The sequence below is a fragment of the Salmo trutta genome, chromosome 6 (assembly GCF_901001165.1).
Source record: "Salmo trutta chromosome 6, fSalTru1.1, whole genome shotgun sequence".
Taxonomy (NCBI): domain Eukaryota; kingdom Metazoa; phylum Chordata; class Actinopteri; order Salmoniformes; family Salmonidae; genus Salmo; species Salmo trutta.
The window spans coordinates 24,887,839-24,904,488 of record NC_042962.1 but is presented as its reverse complement, the minus strand read 5'-3'; the positions used below and the strand labels follow the sequence as shown (position 1 = coordinate 24,904,488).

At 40.8% G+C, this 16,650-nt stretch overlaps 1 protein-coding gene across 6 annotated transcripts; it reads left to right on the top strand.

Moving 5' to 3' along the window:
* The first annotated feature begins 218 nt into the window (after positions 1-218).
* Positions 219-15,618, top strand: LOC115195722 (uncharacterized). 6 transcript variants are annotated; one of them, XM_029755886.1, is made up of 18 exons: positions 219-250; positions 936-1,154; positions 1,386-1,478; positions 1,656-1,886; positions 2,023-2,169; positions 2,442-2,678; positions 2,880-2,984; positions 3,217-3,468; positions 3,877-3,972; positions 9,932-10,156; positions 11,407-11,518; positions 11,756-11,779; positions 12,824-12,873; positions 13,017-13,250; positions 14,482-14,607; positions 14,866-15,102; positions 15,189-15,293; positions 15,479-15,618. In XM_029755886.1, exons 3-18 carry the CDS (start codon positions 1,392-1,394, stop codon positions 15,512-15,514), a joined length of 2,304 nt encoding a protein of 767 aa, XP_029611746.1. In that variant the 5' UTR covers positions 219-250; positions 936-1,154; positions 1,386-1,391; the 3' UTR covers positions 15,515-15,618. The 6 variants fall into 6 exon arrangements, with proteins under 6 accessions (XP_029611746.1, XP_029611745.1, XP_029611744.1 ...); XM_029755885.1 differs by lacking the exon at positions 219-250 and adding an exon at positions 277-842; XM_029755884.1 differs by lacking the exon at positions 219-250 and having other exon boundaries at positions 277-1,154; positions 1,389-1,478.
* The last annotated feature ends 1,032 nt before the right edge of the window (positions 15,619-16,650 follow it).

The following is a 16,650-nucleotide window of genomic DNA, read 5'->3' as shown; positions in this document are numbered from 1 at the left end:
GTGGTGGCAGTTGCAGAGAGGTATTTGGGTGTGCGAGACTTGATAGCAGAAGAGTTACAGGGTGTGTTAAGTGGTGATGTCCCATCCTTTCAGGATGATGGCATGAGGTAGGAATACATTAAATGTAATGGAGTTGTACTCTAGTCTAGTAGGTGGCGGTAATGCAACAAATTGGATGCCAACCACCGTTAAACCTCATAGAAGAAGAAGAAACTCACAAAAGCCTTGACGAACGCCGTGAGGCCGATACGTAAGCTCAAATCGGTCACCATACACATGGTTAGCGGATGTTATTGTGAGTGTAGCGAAATGCTTAATAAAGAGCAGTGATACTATCAAGAACAGTGTGCGGGTTCCTCCTTGTTTCACTGTTTCCAAAACTAAAATATGTTACGAACAGAGTGGACAAAGTTTTTTTTTACTTTACCCTTTGCCAGCGTTACTAAAATGTTGTTTAGAAGGAGTGCAATGGCGAATTGAGTTACTGTACACGTTCACTTCCGAGTCGTTTACTAACGGCAATACGCAAATATATGCTAGAACGCGCCAATAGGCTCTCGCTAGCTCGTGCTTGGCTCTGCCCACCTCGTTTGTTTTCCCCACTGGGAGTCATTTGCTCACATTGGAAACTACAGGCGGTGGTCTATATTGTGCTACGCTAGCAGTACAAGAAACAAAACCAACAACTGCGCTGTAGTAGTACAGTAACGTTTTTTATTACATTGCACCGGAAATATCGCACGTTAGTAACCTGCAGTGACTCAACTACTGTGGCTCAAACGATTGATATTTTGAATCAGAAAAAATTAAGCTGTCTAATCTGTGTGGGTTTACTGAATCCGGTGAGAATTCCCTGTGGACAGAGTTACTGCAAATGATGTATTGGTAACTGGGATCAGGATGACCAAAGTAATCCTTACCACATATGCTTCCAGTGCAGAGAGACCTACACCCCAAGACCTGTACTAGACACAAACACCAAGTTTGATGAAATTGAAAAAATAAAGAAGACTGGATTGCAAACTGATGACACTGGATCTGGAAACATAGTCATATACTCCAAGTCATATACTGAGGAAATACTGAGGAAACATACTGAGGAAATACTCAGAAAACATATCCTGAGAAATCAGCACCTGTTTAGCAAGGAAACGGTATGGATAATAACATCTGCAGTGACTAAACTACATGGAGTATCATTGAATGTGGCACAGTATGAAATTAGCCTACGTGTACATTGTTGAGTGAATTAAACAGGCCCCTCCCATCTACCAGAGAGGGCAAAGACACATTTCTATTTATCACAATATAACATTCAGGAAGAGTGTATAATGTTGTAATACCACGGTAGTATTGCCTCAGTACCAGTGCATGTTTGTCCACAGAAGAAGATGAGTGGGACCAAGAAGACATGCAAACAAGAAACCCAGTCATCAGCTCCCTCTTCCAGTGGACAGGCTGTGGAAAAACAGGACTTGGTAAGTCCAGAGTTTGTATGTACACAGTAGGTACATGTGTGTTCAGTGATACCCTCCTGATGAAATTGTTGGTGATATCATACTGCCCCCTAATTGTTTCTCTGACCTCCTTACCCTCTTTAACTTTGATGTCTATGTCACTGCCTCACCTGTCCCCCAATTTATAACTTGAATAAGGAGTTTCAGGATCCAGAGCCAGAGAAGACACAGGAACTGTATGCTCAAATGGATTACATCCTGGATAGGGTAAATCAAAACAACTTCCAGCAATCGATGAAGGCAATTACTGAGTTCACCATTAACACAGAGGCCAGACTGAAGGGCATCATTCACCTCATATATGAGAGGGCCCTGGCACAACCTACCAGGTCTGCGACCTATGCCAACATCTGCCGCTGCCTCATGGGGGTAAGTCTTGTCTCTCAGAGGTGATTGCTATTTTTTGTCAAATGCCAGTGACCACACACCAAGAACAGCAGGAAATCATACATATTGTGCTTTTAACCTGAGTTTTTTTCTCCCTTCTGCATATCCTCCTCCTCAGCTTAAAGTACCCACCGCCAAACCAGGAGTGACAGTAAATTTCCGCAAGCTGTTTCTGAACCGAGTCAAAACAAACTTTGAGAACATGGTGACAAACAGTTGCGAAATCTTCCGGCAAAAACAGGAGATGGTGGATGCCGTCACCAAGGTAGCACATCCATCCTTTCAGACACACTGTCCACTACATTATAGACCAACATTTTGAAACATGTTTTTGAGATATTCTAATCTGATCTAAATTATATTCATTCCTCTGTATGATTTTAATGTTTTGGTGTGCGATTGATTATGTTGTCCTAACTGTGCATTGGTAATATATTGTGGTGCTATTCCCTTCAATTGATAATTGGAACACGGTTTGTTATCTAACTAGTAACAATTTGTGTAGTTTAACTTGTTAACTTTCCTGATTCCTTCCAGGTGGAGGAGCGCCAGCGAGTGTGGGAGGAGCTGGAGGAGGCCAAGACCAAGGAGCAGAGGCAGTCGCTAGGCAATATCAAGTTAATATGTGAGTTGTTCAAGTTGAAGATGCTGACTGAGCACGTCATGCACGACGTCATCGTAAGGCTGCTGAAGAACCAAGATGATAACTCTCTGGAGGGTCTCTGCACATTACTCTACACCATCGGCAAGGACTTGGACATGGAGAAGGCCAGGGTACAGCATTTTGTCTGTCCATCCATCCGTCTGTTTGTTTTTGAACAAAATAAAAACATTTTATTTTTTATCCATGACAGCAAAATCAATGGCATTGCATCAATGGCATTTTTATTCCACATTTTGGGATTGAGCAATCCAATAGATTCAGATCTATAAATCAGTCAACTACATTCACCTGGCCTGTCTATACTTCCACAGCCCAGAATGGATCAGTACTACAACATGATTGTGAAGATTATGAAGAATAGGACAACCTCCCCCAGAATCACAAGCATGCTGCAGGATGTGCTGGACCACCGAAAGGTATGACCATTTATTCGTCTACCTCTTTAAAACACCCGTATCTAACCTATTAGTTGTTTAATTTTCTTGTTCTATGCTATTAAACCCATAGTATGTAGTTTATATGCACCAATTGTAGGAATTACAGTTCTATCAATTCTATAGTATTACAGATTATTGCATTGCCAAAATGTAATGTTTTAGATAAGTGATGTAATGTTTCTGTTGTGTGTGTGTGTATTTTTCTCTCTAGAAAGAAACGGCCCAGCTTGGTAAGTTGGTGGAAAAGATGGAGAAGACCAGGCTGCAAGCTGACAATGATGCTGAGAAATACACTGGACCTGGAGACACAGAACCTGTTTTGCGTCCTCACTATAAGTCATTAGCCATGAAGAATCAGAAGCTGGTCAGCACATCTATACCACTACAGGAGAACACATGTCCTCATCATGATGATAAGCTGAAAGCTGAAGACTCAGCTGCTGCTCGGGGGGCTACCAAAAAGGTATGGATGGGATACCATTATAGGCTTAGTATAAGAGGTACATAGATATGTGGCAGGCTGTTAATTGAAATGCATTCATGACTACCTCATGAAGCTGGTTAAGAGAATGCCAAAAGTGTGCAAAGCTGTCATCAAGGCAAAGGGTGGCTACTTTAAAGATTCTCAAATATAAAATATATTTTGATTTGTTTAACACTTTTTTGGTTACTACATGATTCCATGTATGTTATTTCATAGTTTTGATGTCTTCACTATTATTCAACATTTTAGAAAATAGAAAAAATTAAGAAAAACACGGGAATGAGTAGGTGTGTCCAAACTTTTGACTGGTACTGTATCTATCAGAAAGGGTTGTGTTTTGATCCATTGTGTGATGTCAATTACAACTGTCTGTATGTTTGTCCACAGAAAAAGGTGAATGTGCAGTTGAAGACATGCCAACAGATAATCCAGGAGAGAGAGGAGGAACTACAGAAACTGAGACAGGAAGTGGAGTCTCTAAAGGTGCGACATTAGCTGACTGATGGAGTCATGGGTAACTGCACACATGGAGTGTGTCTGAAAGTGGTCACGTCAACAGAAGTGGGAGGATCAACAGAAGTGGTTGTATGGAAAGCGAATCATCTAATTGGGCAGATTTGTAGCCACTCAAGACCATTTTGCGTGGCTGATTGGGCTGCACGATGAGTCAATTGTTGACAACTGTAGCATTTTAGCTAAGCTTAAACCTTTTCCTAACCTTAACCTCATTCTCCTAACCTGCCACGTTAATTACTCTAACCTGCCACGCATTTTAGCTAACCCTAACCCTTTTCCTAACCTTAACCTCATTCTCCCAACCTGACACTTTAATTCTCCTAATCTGCTACGTTAGTTCTCTTCACCTGCTATGTAAACATTAAGCTGGTCTAACTGATAGTGGAGCACTAATGTTAGACCCATCACAGTTGATCCTCACTTCTTTTGCAACACCCACTTTCAGAAACACTCCCGAGTATGCAGTCACCCACACCATGTGATGAGCTGTTTTAGGGCTCGTCTATGGGTGAATCTCAATTGTGTTTGCTTTTTTTATTTGCATTTATTTTGGGTAACCAACATACAGTGCATTTGGAAAGTATTCAGACCTCTTGACATTTTCCACTTTTTGTTACGTTACAACCTTTTTCCCCTCATCTATCTACACACAATACCCTATAATGACAAAGCAAAAACCGTTTAAAAAAACAACAACATTTTTGGTAATTTATAAAAAAGTAAACTGGAAATATCAAACCCTTTACTCAGTACTTTGTTGAAGCACCTTTGGAAGCGATTACAGCCTCAAGTCTTCTTGGGTATCATGCTACAAGCTTGGCACACCTGTATTTGGGGAGTTTCTCCCATTCTTCTCTGCAGATCCACTCAAGTGCTGTCAGGTTGGATAGGGAGCGTCACTGCACAGCTATTTTCAGGTCTCTCCAGAGATGTTCGATCAGGTTCAAGACTGGGCTCTGGCTGGGTCACACAAGGACATTCAGAGACTTGTCCCGAAGCCACTCCTGCGTTATCTTGGCTGTGTGCTTAGGGTCATTGTCCTGTTGGAAGGTGAACCTTCACCCCAGTCTGAGGTCCTGACCGCACTGGATCAGATTTTCATCAAGGATCTCGCTGTACTTTGCTCCATTCATCTATCCCTCGATCCTGACTAGTCTCCCAGTCCATGCCACTGAAAAACATCCCCACAGCATGATGCTGCCACTCCCATGCTTCACCGTAGGGATGGTGCCAGGTTTCCTCCAGACGTGACACTTGGTATTCAGGTCAAAGAGTTAAATCTTGGTTTCATCAGACCAGAGAATTTTGCTTCTCACTGTCAGAGTCCTTTAGGTGCCTTTTGGCAAACTCCAAATGGGCTGTCATGTGCCTTTTACTGAGGAGTAGCTTCCATCTGGCAACTCTACCAGGCCTTATTGGTGGAATGCTGCAGAGATGATTGTCCTTCTGGAAGGTTCTCCCATCTCCACAGAGGAACTCTGGAGCTCCGTCAGTGACCATCATGTTCTTGGTCACCTCCCTGACCAAGGCCCTTCTCTCCCGATTGCTCAGTTTGGCCGGGCAGCCAGCTCTAGGAAGAGTGTTGGTGATTTCAAACTTCTTCCATTTAAGAATGATGAAGGCCACTCTGTTCTTGGGGACTTTCAATGCTTCAGAAATTATTTGGTACCCTTCCCCAGATCTGTGCCTTGACACAATCCAGTCTCGGCACTCTATGGACAATTCTTTCGACCTCATGACTTGATTTTTGCTCTGACATGCGCTGTTAAATGTGGGATCATATATAGACAGGTGTGTCCCTTTCCAAATCATGACCAATCAATTGAATTTACCACAGGTGGAATCCAATCAAGTTGTACAAACATCTCAAGGATGATCTATGGAAACAGGAAGCACCTGAGCTCAATTTCGAGTCTCATAGCAAAGGGTCTGAATACTTATGTAAATAAGGTATTTCTGTTTGAATTTTTTAAAATAAAAATCCAATTTGTAAGTCGCTCTGGATAAGAGCGTCTGCTAAATGACGTAAATGTAATGTAAATGTAATTTGCAAAAAATGTAAAACCTTTTTTCGCTTTGTCATTATGGGGTATTGTGTGTAGATTGATGAGAAAAAAAAATATTTCATTTATTTTAGAATAAGGCTTTAACGTATCAATGTGGGAAAAGTCAAGGGATCTGAATACTTTCCGAATGTACTGTATACAACAAAATGTACAATGTGGACCCAGAGGGTATCTCTTAAAAGTATTAATTAAAAACGCTTGTTTCCAAAATTACAAGCAGCCATAAATACATTCATTTATTTTGACATCCTAGAAAGTGGCACTATTTTCTGCACTTTTCTCTGACATTAATTAAGAATCAACCATATTCATTTCACATTTCGACCTTAAAAAACAATCAAATCAAACTTATTGTCACGTGCGCCGAATACAACATGTGTAGACCTTACCATGAAATACAGTTCAATAAGAGTTAAGAAAGTGTTTACCAAATAAACTAAAGTAAAAAATAATAAAAAGTAACACAATAAAATAACAATAACGAAGCTATATACAGGGGGTACCGGTACCGAGTCAATGTGCGGGGATACAGGTTAGTCGAGGTAATTTGTACATGTAGGTAGGGGTGAAGTGACTATGCATAGATAATAAACAGCGAGTAGCAGCAGTGTACAAAACAAATGCAGGGGAGTGTCAATGTAAATAGTCCGGTGGCCATTTGTCACACTTGTCGTCGTAGAGAGAAAGGGACCAATGCGCAGTGGGTTTCGTGCTCAACATATTTATTTATAAAATAATGCGAACACCACGGAAGAAAACAATAAACAAACTAACGACTTGAAACAGTGAAAGCAGGCTCCACAAAAAGCAGTGCTCTCAAACAACTACCCACGAAAAACAAAGACAAACATGGTTTTTCGTGGGTAGCCTTTGATTGGGAGTCCTACTATATAGGACTCCCAATCAAAGGCAACTCAACACACCTGCCTTCAATTGAGAGTCCAACCCCAATCAACTAGACATAGAAACACAGACATAGACCAGTGACAAACCCCATAATACATACATCAACTACCCTCTGCCACGTCCTGACCAAACTACAATAACCAAATATACTCTATACTGGTCAGGACGTGACACCATTTGATTAATTGTTCAGAAATCTTATGGCTTGGGGGTGGAAGCTGTTCATTCTATTCATTGCACATCATACCTATCATTCAAATAAATACACCTGACCAGCAGTAGGGAGCACAAGGGGCAGTGGAGTGGTTCATCTTACTTAGACAACCTTGTCCAAAGGAAAATCTTTGCCTGCTTTTTAAAGCAATTTTCTACTTTTTTCTTTGCTTGATCTTCAACGGGAGGCTATTTCATAGACAAATGCCTGTATAGAAAAACCTTCTCATTGCAGTACTATTTAATATTGGTATTTTACAAGACATAACACTAGCACTGGTATTTTAACTGTGCTGGTTATAGACCATATCAATGTATTTTTTTTATATAAGCCATCCTCCTGTAACTCCTGTACCCCTATGTGGGTCCTAGGGGGGACATTAAGCATATACCTGATAACATTATTTTGCATGACCTGCATTCCCCCTTTTCAGCTTTTTTGATAGCCCACTATACCAAGAAGAGCAGGCATAATCAAAATGACACTAAATCAAGGTTGAAACAAGCGGTTTCTTAACTTTGATGTTAACATATCTAGTGTTACGATATAAACATTAACATTTTTTGAAAGAATTTTAGCAGCAATCAGTTCTCCAGAAAGGGATTGATTTAGGGACATACCAAGATAAGTTACACTTGTTTTAGATTCAATCTCCTTGCCTGCACAGTTTACCTTTATCTTGTCAGCCCAAAGCAATCTATGTTTTGTTCCACACAAAATCGATTCAGTTTTTCCCAAATGTAGCGACAATTTGTGGTCAGTCAACTAATCTCTAACAAATTGCAATTCCTTACTCAGGGTCTCCTCTATGTAAACTGTATCTTTCCCTGATACCAGTATGGCTGAGTCATCAGCGTAAAGCATGAGCTTGCACTTTACTGTATCTGACATATCATTGACGTACAGTACCAGTCAGACGTTTAGACACACCTACTCATTCAAGGGTTTTTCTGTATTTTTAGTATAATATTGAAGACATCAAAACTATGAAATAACACATATGTAATCATGTAGTAACCAAAAAGTGTTAAATATAAGAGGCAGCTCTAGCCTTTAGCTCAGTGAGGATGCTGCCTGTATTCCATGGCTTCTGGTTGGGATATGTGCGTATAGTCACTGTGGGGGGGAGGTCGTCCATGCATTTATTAATGAAGCTGGTGACCGATGTGGTAAACACCTCAATGTTATCAAATAAATCCCGGAACATATTCCAGCTTAGCATCCACTTCATCGGACCACTACCGTATTGAGCACGTCACTGGTACTTCCTTTTTGAGTTTTCGCTTGTAAGCAGGAATCAGGAGGATGCAGTTATGATCAGATTTGCTAAATGCAGGGTGAGGGAGAGCCTTGTATTTGTTTCTGTGTGTGGAGTAAAGGTGATCAAAGATGAGTTTTGTCACCTCTAGTTGCACAGGTGAAATGCTGGTAAAAGTGAGCTGAAACGGATTTCAGTTTCCCTGCATTAAAATCACCAGCGACCGGGGGACCCGAGGCACCGCACAATTGGCCCAGCGTCATCTGGGTTAGGGGAGGGTTTGGCCAGATGGAATGTCCTTGTCCCATCGCTCTCTAGCGACTCTTTGTGGTGGCCGGGCGCGTGCACACTGACTTTGGTTGCCAGATGTACAGTGTTTCCTCCGACACATTGGTGCAGCTGGCTTCCGGGTTAAGCGAGCAGTGTGTCAAGAAGCAGTGTGGCTTGGCGGGGTCTTATTTCGGAGGACGCATGGCTCTCTCGACCTTCGCCTATCCTGAGTCCGTACGGGTGTTGCAGCAATGGGACAAGACAGTAACTACCAATTGGATGTTATGAAATTGGGGAGAAAAAGGGGTAAGAAGTACCAATAATAAATACAAAAATCACCGGCCACAAGAAGCACTGCTTCTGGATGTGCATTTTCTTGTTTGCTTATTGCCCTATACAGCTTGTTGAGTGCGGTCTTAGTGCCAGCATTGGTTTGTGGTGGTAAATAGACAGCTACGAGGTATACAACTTAGAGGAGCAAAAACTAGACTTCCTCAACAATAGAGCTCACGCACCAGTTGCTGTTAACAAAGAGACACACCCCTATCCCCTAGTCTTACCCGAGGCTGCCGTCCTGTCTAGATGATGCATGGAGAAACCCACGAGATATATATTATCCATGTCCTTGTTCAGCCAAGACTCCGAGAAACATAGGATATTACAGTTCTTTCTGTCTCGTTGAAAGGATAGTCTCGAACGGAGTTCATCCAGTTTGTACTCCAGTGACTGCACATTCGCCATCAGAACAGAGGGAAATGGCAGTCTATTTGTTCGCCGACGTCTCATTAGCATGCCACCTCGCCTGTCTCTTTTTAGCCGCTGCTTCCTCTTTCAAGTCCCAGGGATTAGGGCCTGGTACAAAGTAAGAAGAACGTCTAGAGCTGCTGACTCGTTGAAGTAGAAATCTTCGTCCAAATTGAGGTTAGTGATCGATGATCTGATCTCCAGAAGTCGTTTTCGATCATAGGAAATTATGGCGGAGACATTATGTAACATAAAGTTAAGATCAGCATTAAAAAACACGAAATAGCAGTATTTGTCAGGAGCCCGTAAAACGTCAGCTATCCACCGCAGCCCATCAATCATGACAGGGAGTATGCAAGTCAATACTTTGGGAGAAGTGCGGATAATTCGGGACGCAGACAATGCTTACCAAAGTTTCTGAGCCAAATGTGTCACCAGACACCTCTTTCTCTCTCTGTCTTTTGATAGTGCTTATCACAGGCTACAATGGAGGACAGTGAGAGGTTCTTCACCAAGCTGATTGAGACAAGGTGCTCAGAGGTGAGAGAGGTGATCCAAGCTAAAGAGAAGGAGATGGTGAGTGAGGCTGAGGGACTCCTACAAACACTGGAGCAGGAGCTTGATGAGCTGAAGAGGACCGAAACAGAGGGTAGACAGCTTCCACACATAGAGGTCTACCCCCATTTCCTACAGGTAAAATCAATAGCGCTCGAATAAAGTGCTACAGATGTTTACAAGAACATTTTAAGAGTGTAACGTTTGAACACTGACATTTAAAACGGGAAATGTTTGTATCAGTTTTGAACAAAGGTATTTATTTTCTCTCTATTGGTCGGTCAATATCATTCAGCACTTATAGACATATATATATAGACAACTTCAGCTGGGGATAAAGACCCATTTGGGAATACAGGAATACTTAACCCTATATCATCATTTACACTAGACCTCTTGTTTTGGATTGTAAAACACAACCTGGAAAAGGAAATCAGAATGTTGAAATGGTTTGCGTTTGATTCAAAATTTAAACCAGGTATCTACGATAAAACATTTAAGGAATGTGCTGAGAGAGGCATGACAGCATTGTGTGCCATTGTAGAGGATGGACAACTCTGTTTTCATTTCAAGGAGAAATATGGGATGGAAAACCAAGGTTTCTTCAGATACTTACAGTTAATGGACTATTTTGAAAAAGAGAAAAAAAATGACAGAACCTTCTTTCAAACCAAATATGACTATCATTATGGGGTATTGTGTGTAGATTGAAGATTTGTATTAATTTAATCAATTTTAGAATAAGGCTATAACGTAACAAAATGTGGAAAAAGAAAGGGCTCTGAATACTTTCTGAATGCACTGTACTTCTTCAAACTCCTAGAATCAAAAGTCAACAGCTAACTATACAACAGCCATGCTGGCAGCTGTGTGGCTATGTGGATGCCAACCACACCCATTTGTTTTGTCCCAGAGAATGTGATGGGCAGTCACAAATACTTGTTAAAAGTCACCTTGCTGCAAGTAAAAAAGCCATTACCAGGAACTGGTATAAAGTAAAAGCCCCAAAATGATAATCCAAGATATATTTAATATGGAAAGCTTGACATACATATACCTTAAGACTCCAAAATCCTTTATTCGAAAGTAACTGGGAGAAATGGATATTATTCACAAACCAGGAAGACTTGATTAATTAATATATTGTGAACCTTTAGTTTATTGTTTTGTTTGTTTTTATCCGTTTTTGCTGAACTTTTTTGAAAAGGTATTATAAATATATATTTAAAAAATAATATAGTAAACTTCTATCTCTGCTCACTACATATAACTATTTATATGAACACCTTATATGTTGACTTTTACCATGTTGCGGTGTATTAAGAAGTTTTTCTGAAATGGATTTGTGGTATGTCTGATGTCCTGCATGTTTCCTTGTCTGTTTGTAGAAATTGCCCAGCATCACTGAGGCTTTTGAAGAAGTGAGGACATGTGCCTCTGAAATGCAACAGCAATTTGAAGACTCCTCCAAGTTGCAATTTCTGGAGTTTTCTAAATCAGGTGCTTATTTTAGGTCTGCAAAATTCCAGTAATTTTCCTAACATGCCCAGATTTTCCAGAAATCCTGGTTAGAGGAATTTAGATTCCCTGCTTATTCCCTCCTTATACAGGGAATCTTCCAACCTGGGAATATTGGTTAAATTACTGGGATTTTTGCAACCCAAGGCCTACTATTTCTGTGCACAAGCCAAATTCCTTCATACATGAACACTTTTTTTTCTCTATTTCTTTCAACAGTTGAAGAAAGTCTGGGACCATACAGTAAGTACCCAGCTAGCACAACGTTCTGAGAACCATATGTTTCTTAGAGCTTGTTGAGTGCGTGGTTGTCCTACGGTTATTTTGCATACAACCTTCCCACAACGTTCTGGGAATGGTGCAGATTACACAACTAGCACATAATGTTCTGATAACCATATGTTTCTTTGGTGGGCATTTCAGTACTTCAGCTTAACATTTCCTACAGGTTTCCTCATGGTTCTATTTCAAATAATGTTCTCAAATTGTTCAGAGAATGTTTTAACAAACAACGTTTTTCTGTGGGAATTTCAGTACTTCATGATAAAGTTTTCTACAGGTTTCCTCAATGTTCTATTTAAAGTCATGTTCTCAGAACATTAAGACAACTTTCTATAAAAAAACACGAAAACATTAGTAATGTTTAAAAAAGGTTCTAAGAATTCTATTTAAAAACATATATATCCTATCATGTTAAGTGTGTTCTTGGCCACACCCACTAATTGGCCACACCTGATTTTAATGAGTGATAGCTCCGTCGTGATGACACTGTGGACTAATTCCATGGATAGACAATAGAAGATCATAGGTTCAAGTCTCACTGACGGCATGCCACAATTAAAAATAAAAGCTTAAGCAAAACAATGTCCATGTGTCCTATCTGTGCTTGGAATTAAAATCAGTTAAATTAAACTAGCAGTGTTGAAACATTCTCGGAATGTTATTTAATTACCTATAATTTTAGTTCTCAGAATGTTAATACCACCTCCCAGGAAAACTTTCAGGGAAACATAGTAAAACGCTCTCAGAACCTCCCTGAAACATTAATGTACGTTCCCTGAACAGGCTACGTTTTCACTTCCATTCAATACTTATGACTTCGTTTCCAGAACCAATGGGAAACCAAAAACGTACGTTCCCACAACTTCCAAGGAACCAAATGTGCTAGTTGGGTAGTACCATCACAGCACAATTACTGGCATAAAGTAAAGGACCTAACATACAGGACTGACATACAACCTCCTCTTCCATCTTGTTTTCATTTCCTCTCTCTCTTCTCTCTCTCAGCTATCAGTTCTCTTAGCACTAGCAGACAGGCAGTGGACGAAAAGGACTTGGTAAGATCTGGTCAGATTAATATGTACATGTGTATACGCTCCTGGTTGAATATCGATGGAGATAATATCTGTTGGTGATGCTGACCCTTTATTATTTAACTCTGCTTACTCCCTCTTCTGCCCCCTTAACTTATTACTTGAAGCAGGACTTTGTGGACCTAGAGACAGTGAAGACAGAGGAAATGTATGAACAAATGGATAACATCCTGAACAGCCTGACTGCCAAGAACTTCCATCAGGCGATGAAGGTAGTGAGTGCATTCACCATTGACACAGAGGACAAACTCAAGGGCATCATTGGCTCTATATATGAGAGGGCCATCTTAAACCCTACCAGCGCTGAGGTCTATGCCAAGGTGTGCCACCAACTCAAGGGGGTACGTATGCATCTGTACAAGTCTCCATGTGTGTATTTGTGTTTGCCTGTCACCAACAGCTGTGTATTGTTTTTAATACGATTTTACCAACTCTTAGGGCAACATACACTGAGTGTACAAAACATTAGGAACACTCTTTCCATGACATAGACTGACCTGGTAAAAGCTACAATCTGTTATTGATGTTCTTGTTAAATCCACTTCAATCAGTGGAGATGAAGGGGAGGGAGGGATTTTTAAGCCTTGAGACAATTGAGATGTGAATTGTGTACGTGTGCCATTCAGAGGGTGAATGGGCAAGACAAAAAATGTAAATGCTTTTGAACGGGGTATGGTAGTAGGTGCCAGGCGCACCGGTTTGAATGTGTCAAGAACTGCAACGCTGCTGGGTTTTTCACACTCAACTGTTTCCTGTGTGTATTGAGAATAGTCCACCACCCAATGGACATCCAGCCAACTTTGTACAACTGTGGGAAGCATTGGAGTCAACATTTTCAAGTATTGTGGTGGCAACATGTTATGGCTATGCTTGTCACCGGCAGCGACTGGGGAGTTTGTCAAGATCAAAATACATTTGAAAGGTTTAAGGAAAACCCGCCGTAGTCTTCTAAAAACTTAACCATGGGATAGAGTTCCTTTTTAGCGGGACAGTTAAGCACATTTTAATGCAAAAAACACACCAAACTGGCTTTCCAGTATGTATTGAGTGTTTCTGAGTGGTACAGTATCAACCCCCTGACCTAAATCTGCATGAAAAATCATAGCCAAGGTTTGAATATTGCTGTCTATCAATGATTCTCAACCAAATTTACTGAGCTTAAGCAATTTTGACTAAAAACAATGCCCTAAGAGTTATGCAATGTTGGTAGAATCTTATTCAAAATAATTCACAGCTGTAATGGCTGCAAAATGTGCTTCCACCAAGTATTAGGCTAACTCTGCGGTGTGAAGACATACGTAATCAATATGTCTTCACATTACAATTTCTATTAGATTTTAAACCCTTTTATTATTTGAAGGCAGCAAAATGTGAAGACTGTGTGCAACGGGTGTAGACCTTCACTAGTGACTGTATATATAACAAATAAGTATCCAATACACTAATGTAATAGTGGTCAACGTTCAGAATCTAATCCGAACTAATTAAAATCTAACTCTCTCTGTCTCTCTCGCTCCAAAATCGGATAACCCGTCAATGAGTTTTTGTCTCCTACATATCCTGCCCTTTCAGCTCAAAATACCTGGAGTGACAGTAAATTTCCACAAGCTGTTGCTGAACCAATGCCAGAAGGGCTTCGAGAAGGATAATAGTAAGATCTTAAAAGAAAAACAGAGGGAACTCGACACCACCACTGAGGTAGCACATCATACAGCAGCATTTTATCTCTGAGATGTCAAAATCCACATTACATAAACTTAATTTCTCTTCATAATGCCTTATTCTTTATAAACAATTGTAATTGATTAAGTTTCCCTTAACTTTACATTGATATTACATTCAAGTATTCCCTTCAACGGATCATTGTAACGCTTGTAACAACTTGTACCTTGTTTAGTCCAATGAAATTTGTATTAGTACAAGGCAGGCTGAACAGGCATCCCGGTTTCCTTCCAGGAGGAGGACCGCCAGCGACTGAGGGAGGAGCTGGAGGAGGCAAAGGCAGAGGGGCAGCGAGAGTTGCTAGGCAACATCAAATTCATCTGCCAGTTGTTCAAGTTGAAGATGATGACCGAGGGCCTCATAGACTACTGCATCGTAAAGCTAATAAAGGATGGGGATGATGATTCGCTAGAGGGTCTGTGCACAATACTCTTCACCATTGGCAAGGACTTGGACTTTGAGAAGAACCAGGTCTGTCTGTCTGTATAGATTTATTGATGTGCGTCTTTTGTTTGTCAGTCAACAGCATTCAATTTAGCCTGTCTATACATCCACAGCCCAGAATGGATGAACACTACACACAGATTAATCTGATACAGGAGAGAAGGAGGACCTCCCCCAGAATCCGCTATATGCTTCAAGATGTGCTGGACCACAGAACGGTATGACCAGCTATCCCACAACCTCCACTACCTGTTATGTTGGTTCTGTGTCTTTTGTTGTCTGTCTGTCTCTCTTTCTCCCCCTCCCTCTCTCTCACCTATCCTCTAATCTTAAAGCACTGATATTAGATTCTTGTTCAAGTCTGATGTAATGTTTCACTCACGGTTCCACTTTCTCTCTCCAGCTCCATTTGTACAAGGGCCAAAAGGAAGACCGTTGAAGACCAGGACCATGTGTTTTTACAATTCCTCTGTCCTGTGTCTGTGTTCTTTTGTCCATCTTAATCTTTTTTCTTTTTATTGGCCAGTCTGAGATACGGCTTTTTCTTTGCAACTCTGCCTAGAAGGCCAGCATCCCTGAGTTGCCTCTTCACTGTTGATGTTGAGACTGGTGTTTTGCGGGTACTATTTATTGAAGCTGCCAGTTGAGGACTTGTGAGGTGTCTGTTTCTCAAACTAGACACTCTAATGTACTTGTCCTCTTGCTCAGTTGTGCACCGGGGCCTCCCACTCCTCTTTCTATTCTGGTTAGAGCCAGTTTGCGCTGTTCTGTGAAGGGAGTAGAACACAGCGTTGTACAAGATCTTCAGTTTCTTAGCAATTTCTCGCATGGAATAGCCTTCCATTTCTCAGAACAAGAATAGACTGACTAGTTTCAGAAGAAAGTTCTTTGTTTCTGGCCATTTTGAGCCTGTAATCGAATGCTGATGCTCCAGATACTCAACTAGTCTAAAGAAGGCCAGTTTTATTGCTTCTTTAATCAGAACCACAGTTTTCAGCTGTGCTAACGTAATTGCAAAAGGGTTTTCTAATGATCAATTAGCCTTTTAAAATTATAAACTTGGATTAGCTAACACAACGTGCCAATGTAACACAGGAGTGATGGTTGCTGATAATGGGCCTCTGTACGCCTATGAAGAAATTCCATAAAAAAATCTGCCCTTTCCAGCTACAATAGTAATTTACGATATTACCAATGTCTACACTGTATTTCTGATCAATTTTATGTTATTTTAATGGACAAAAAATTTGCTTTTCTTTCAAAAACAAGGACATTTCTAAGTGACCCCAAACTTTTGAACGGTAGTGTATAGAGTCCAATCACAAGAACTGAACATAGCCTGTGGTACACTCCTACTCTGTTGGAAAGAGCGACTGGTATCTTTGTCCTTACCGTTTTGCATTGAAATGCATGTTTCTTGTGGGTTACCAGGTTTCAACTCAACCTTTTTATGCAAGTAAAGTACAGATGTAACTCTCGAGGGTCGCAGCAGTCTAAGGCACTGCATCTCAGTGCTAAAGGAGTCACTACAGACCCTGGTTCGATTCTAGGCTGTATCACAACTGGCCGTGATTG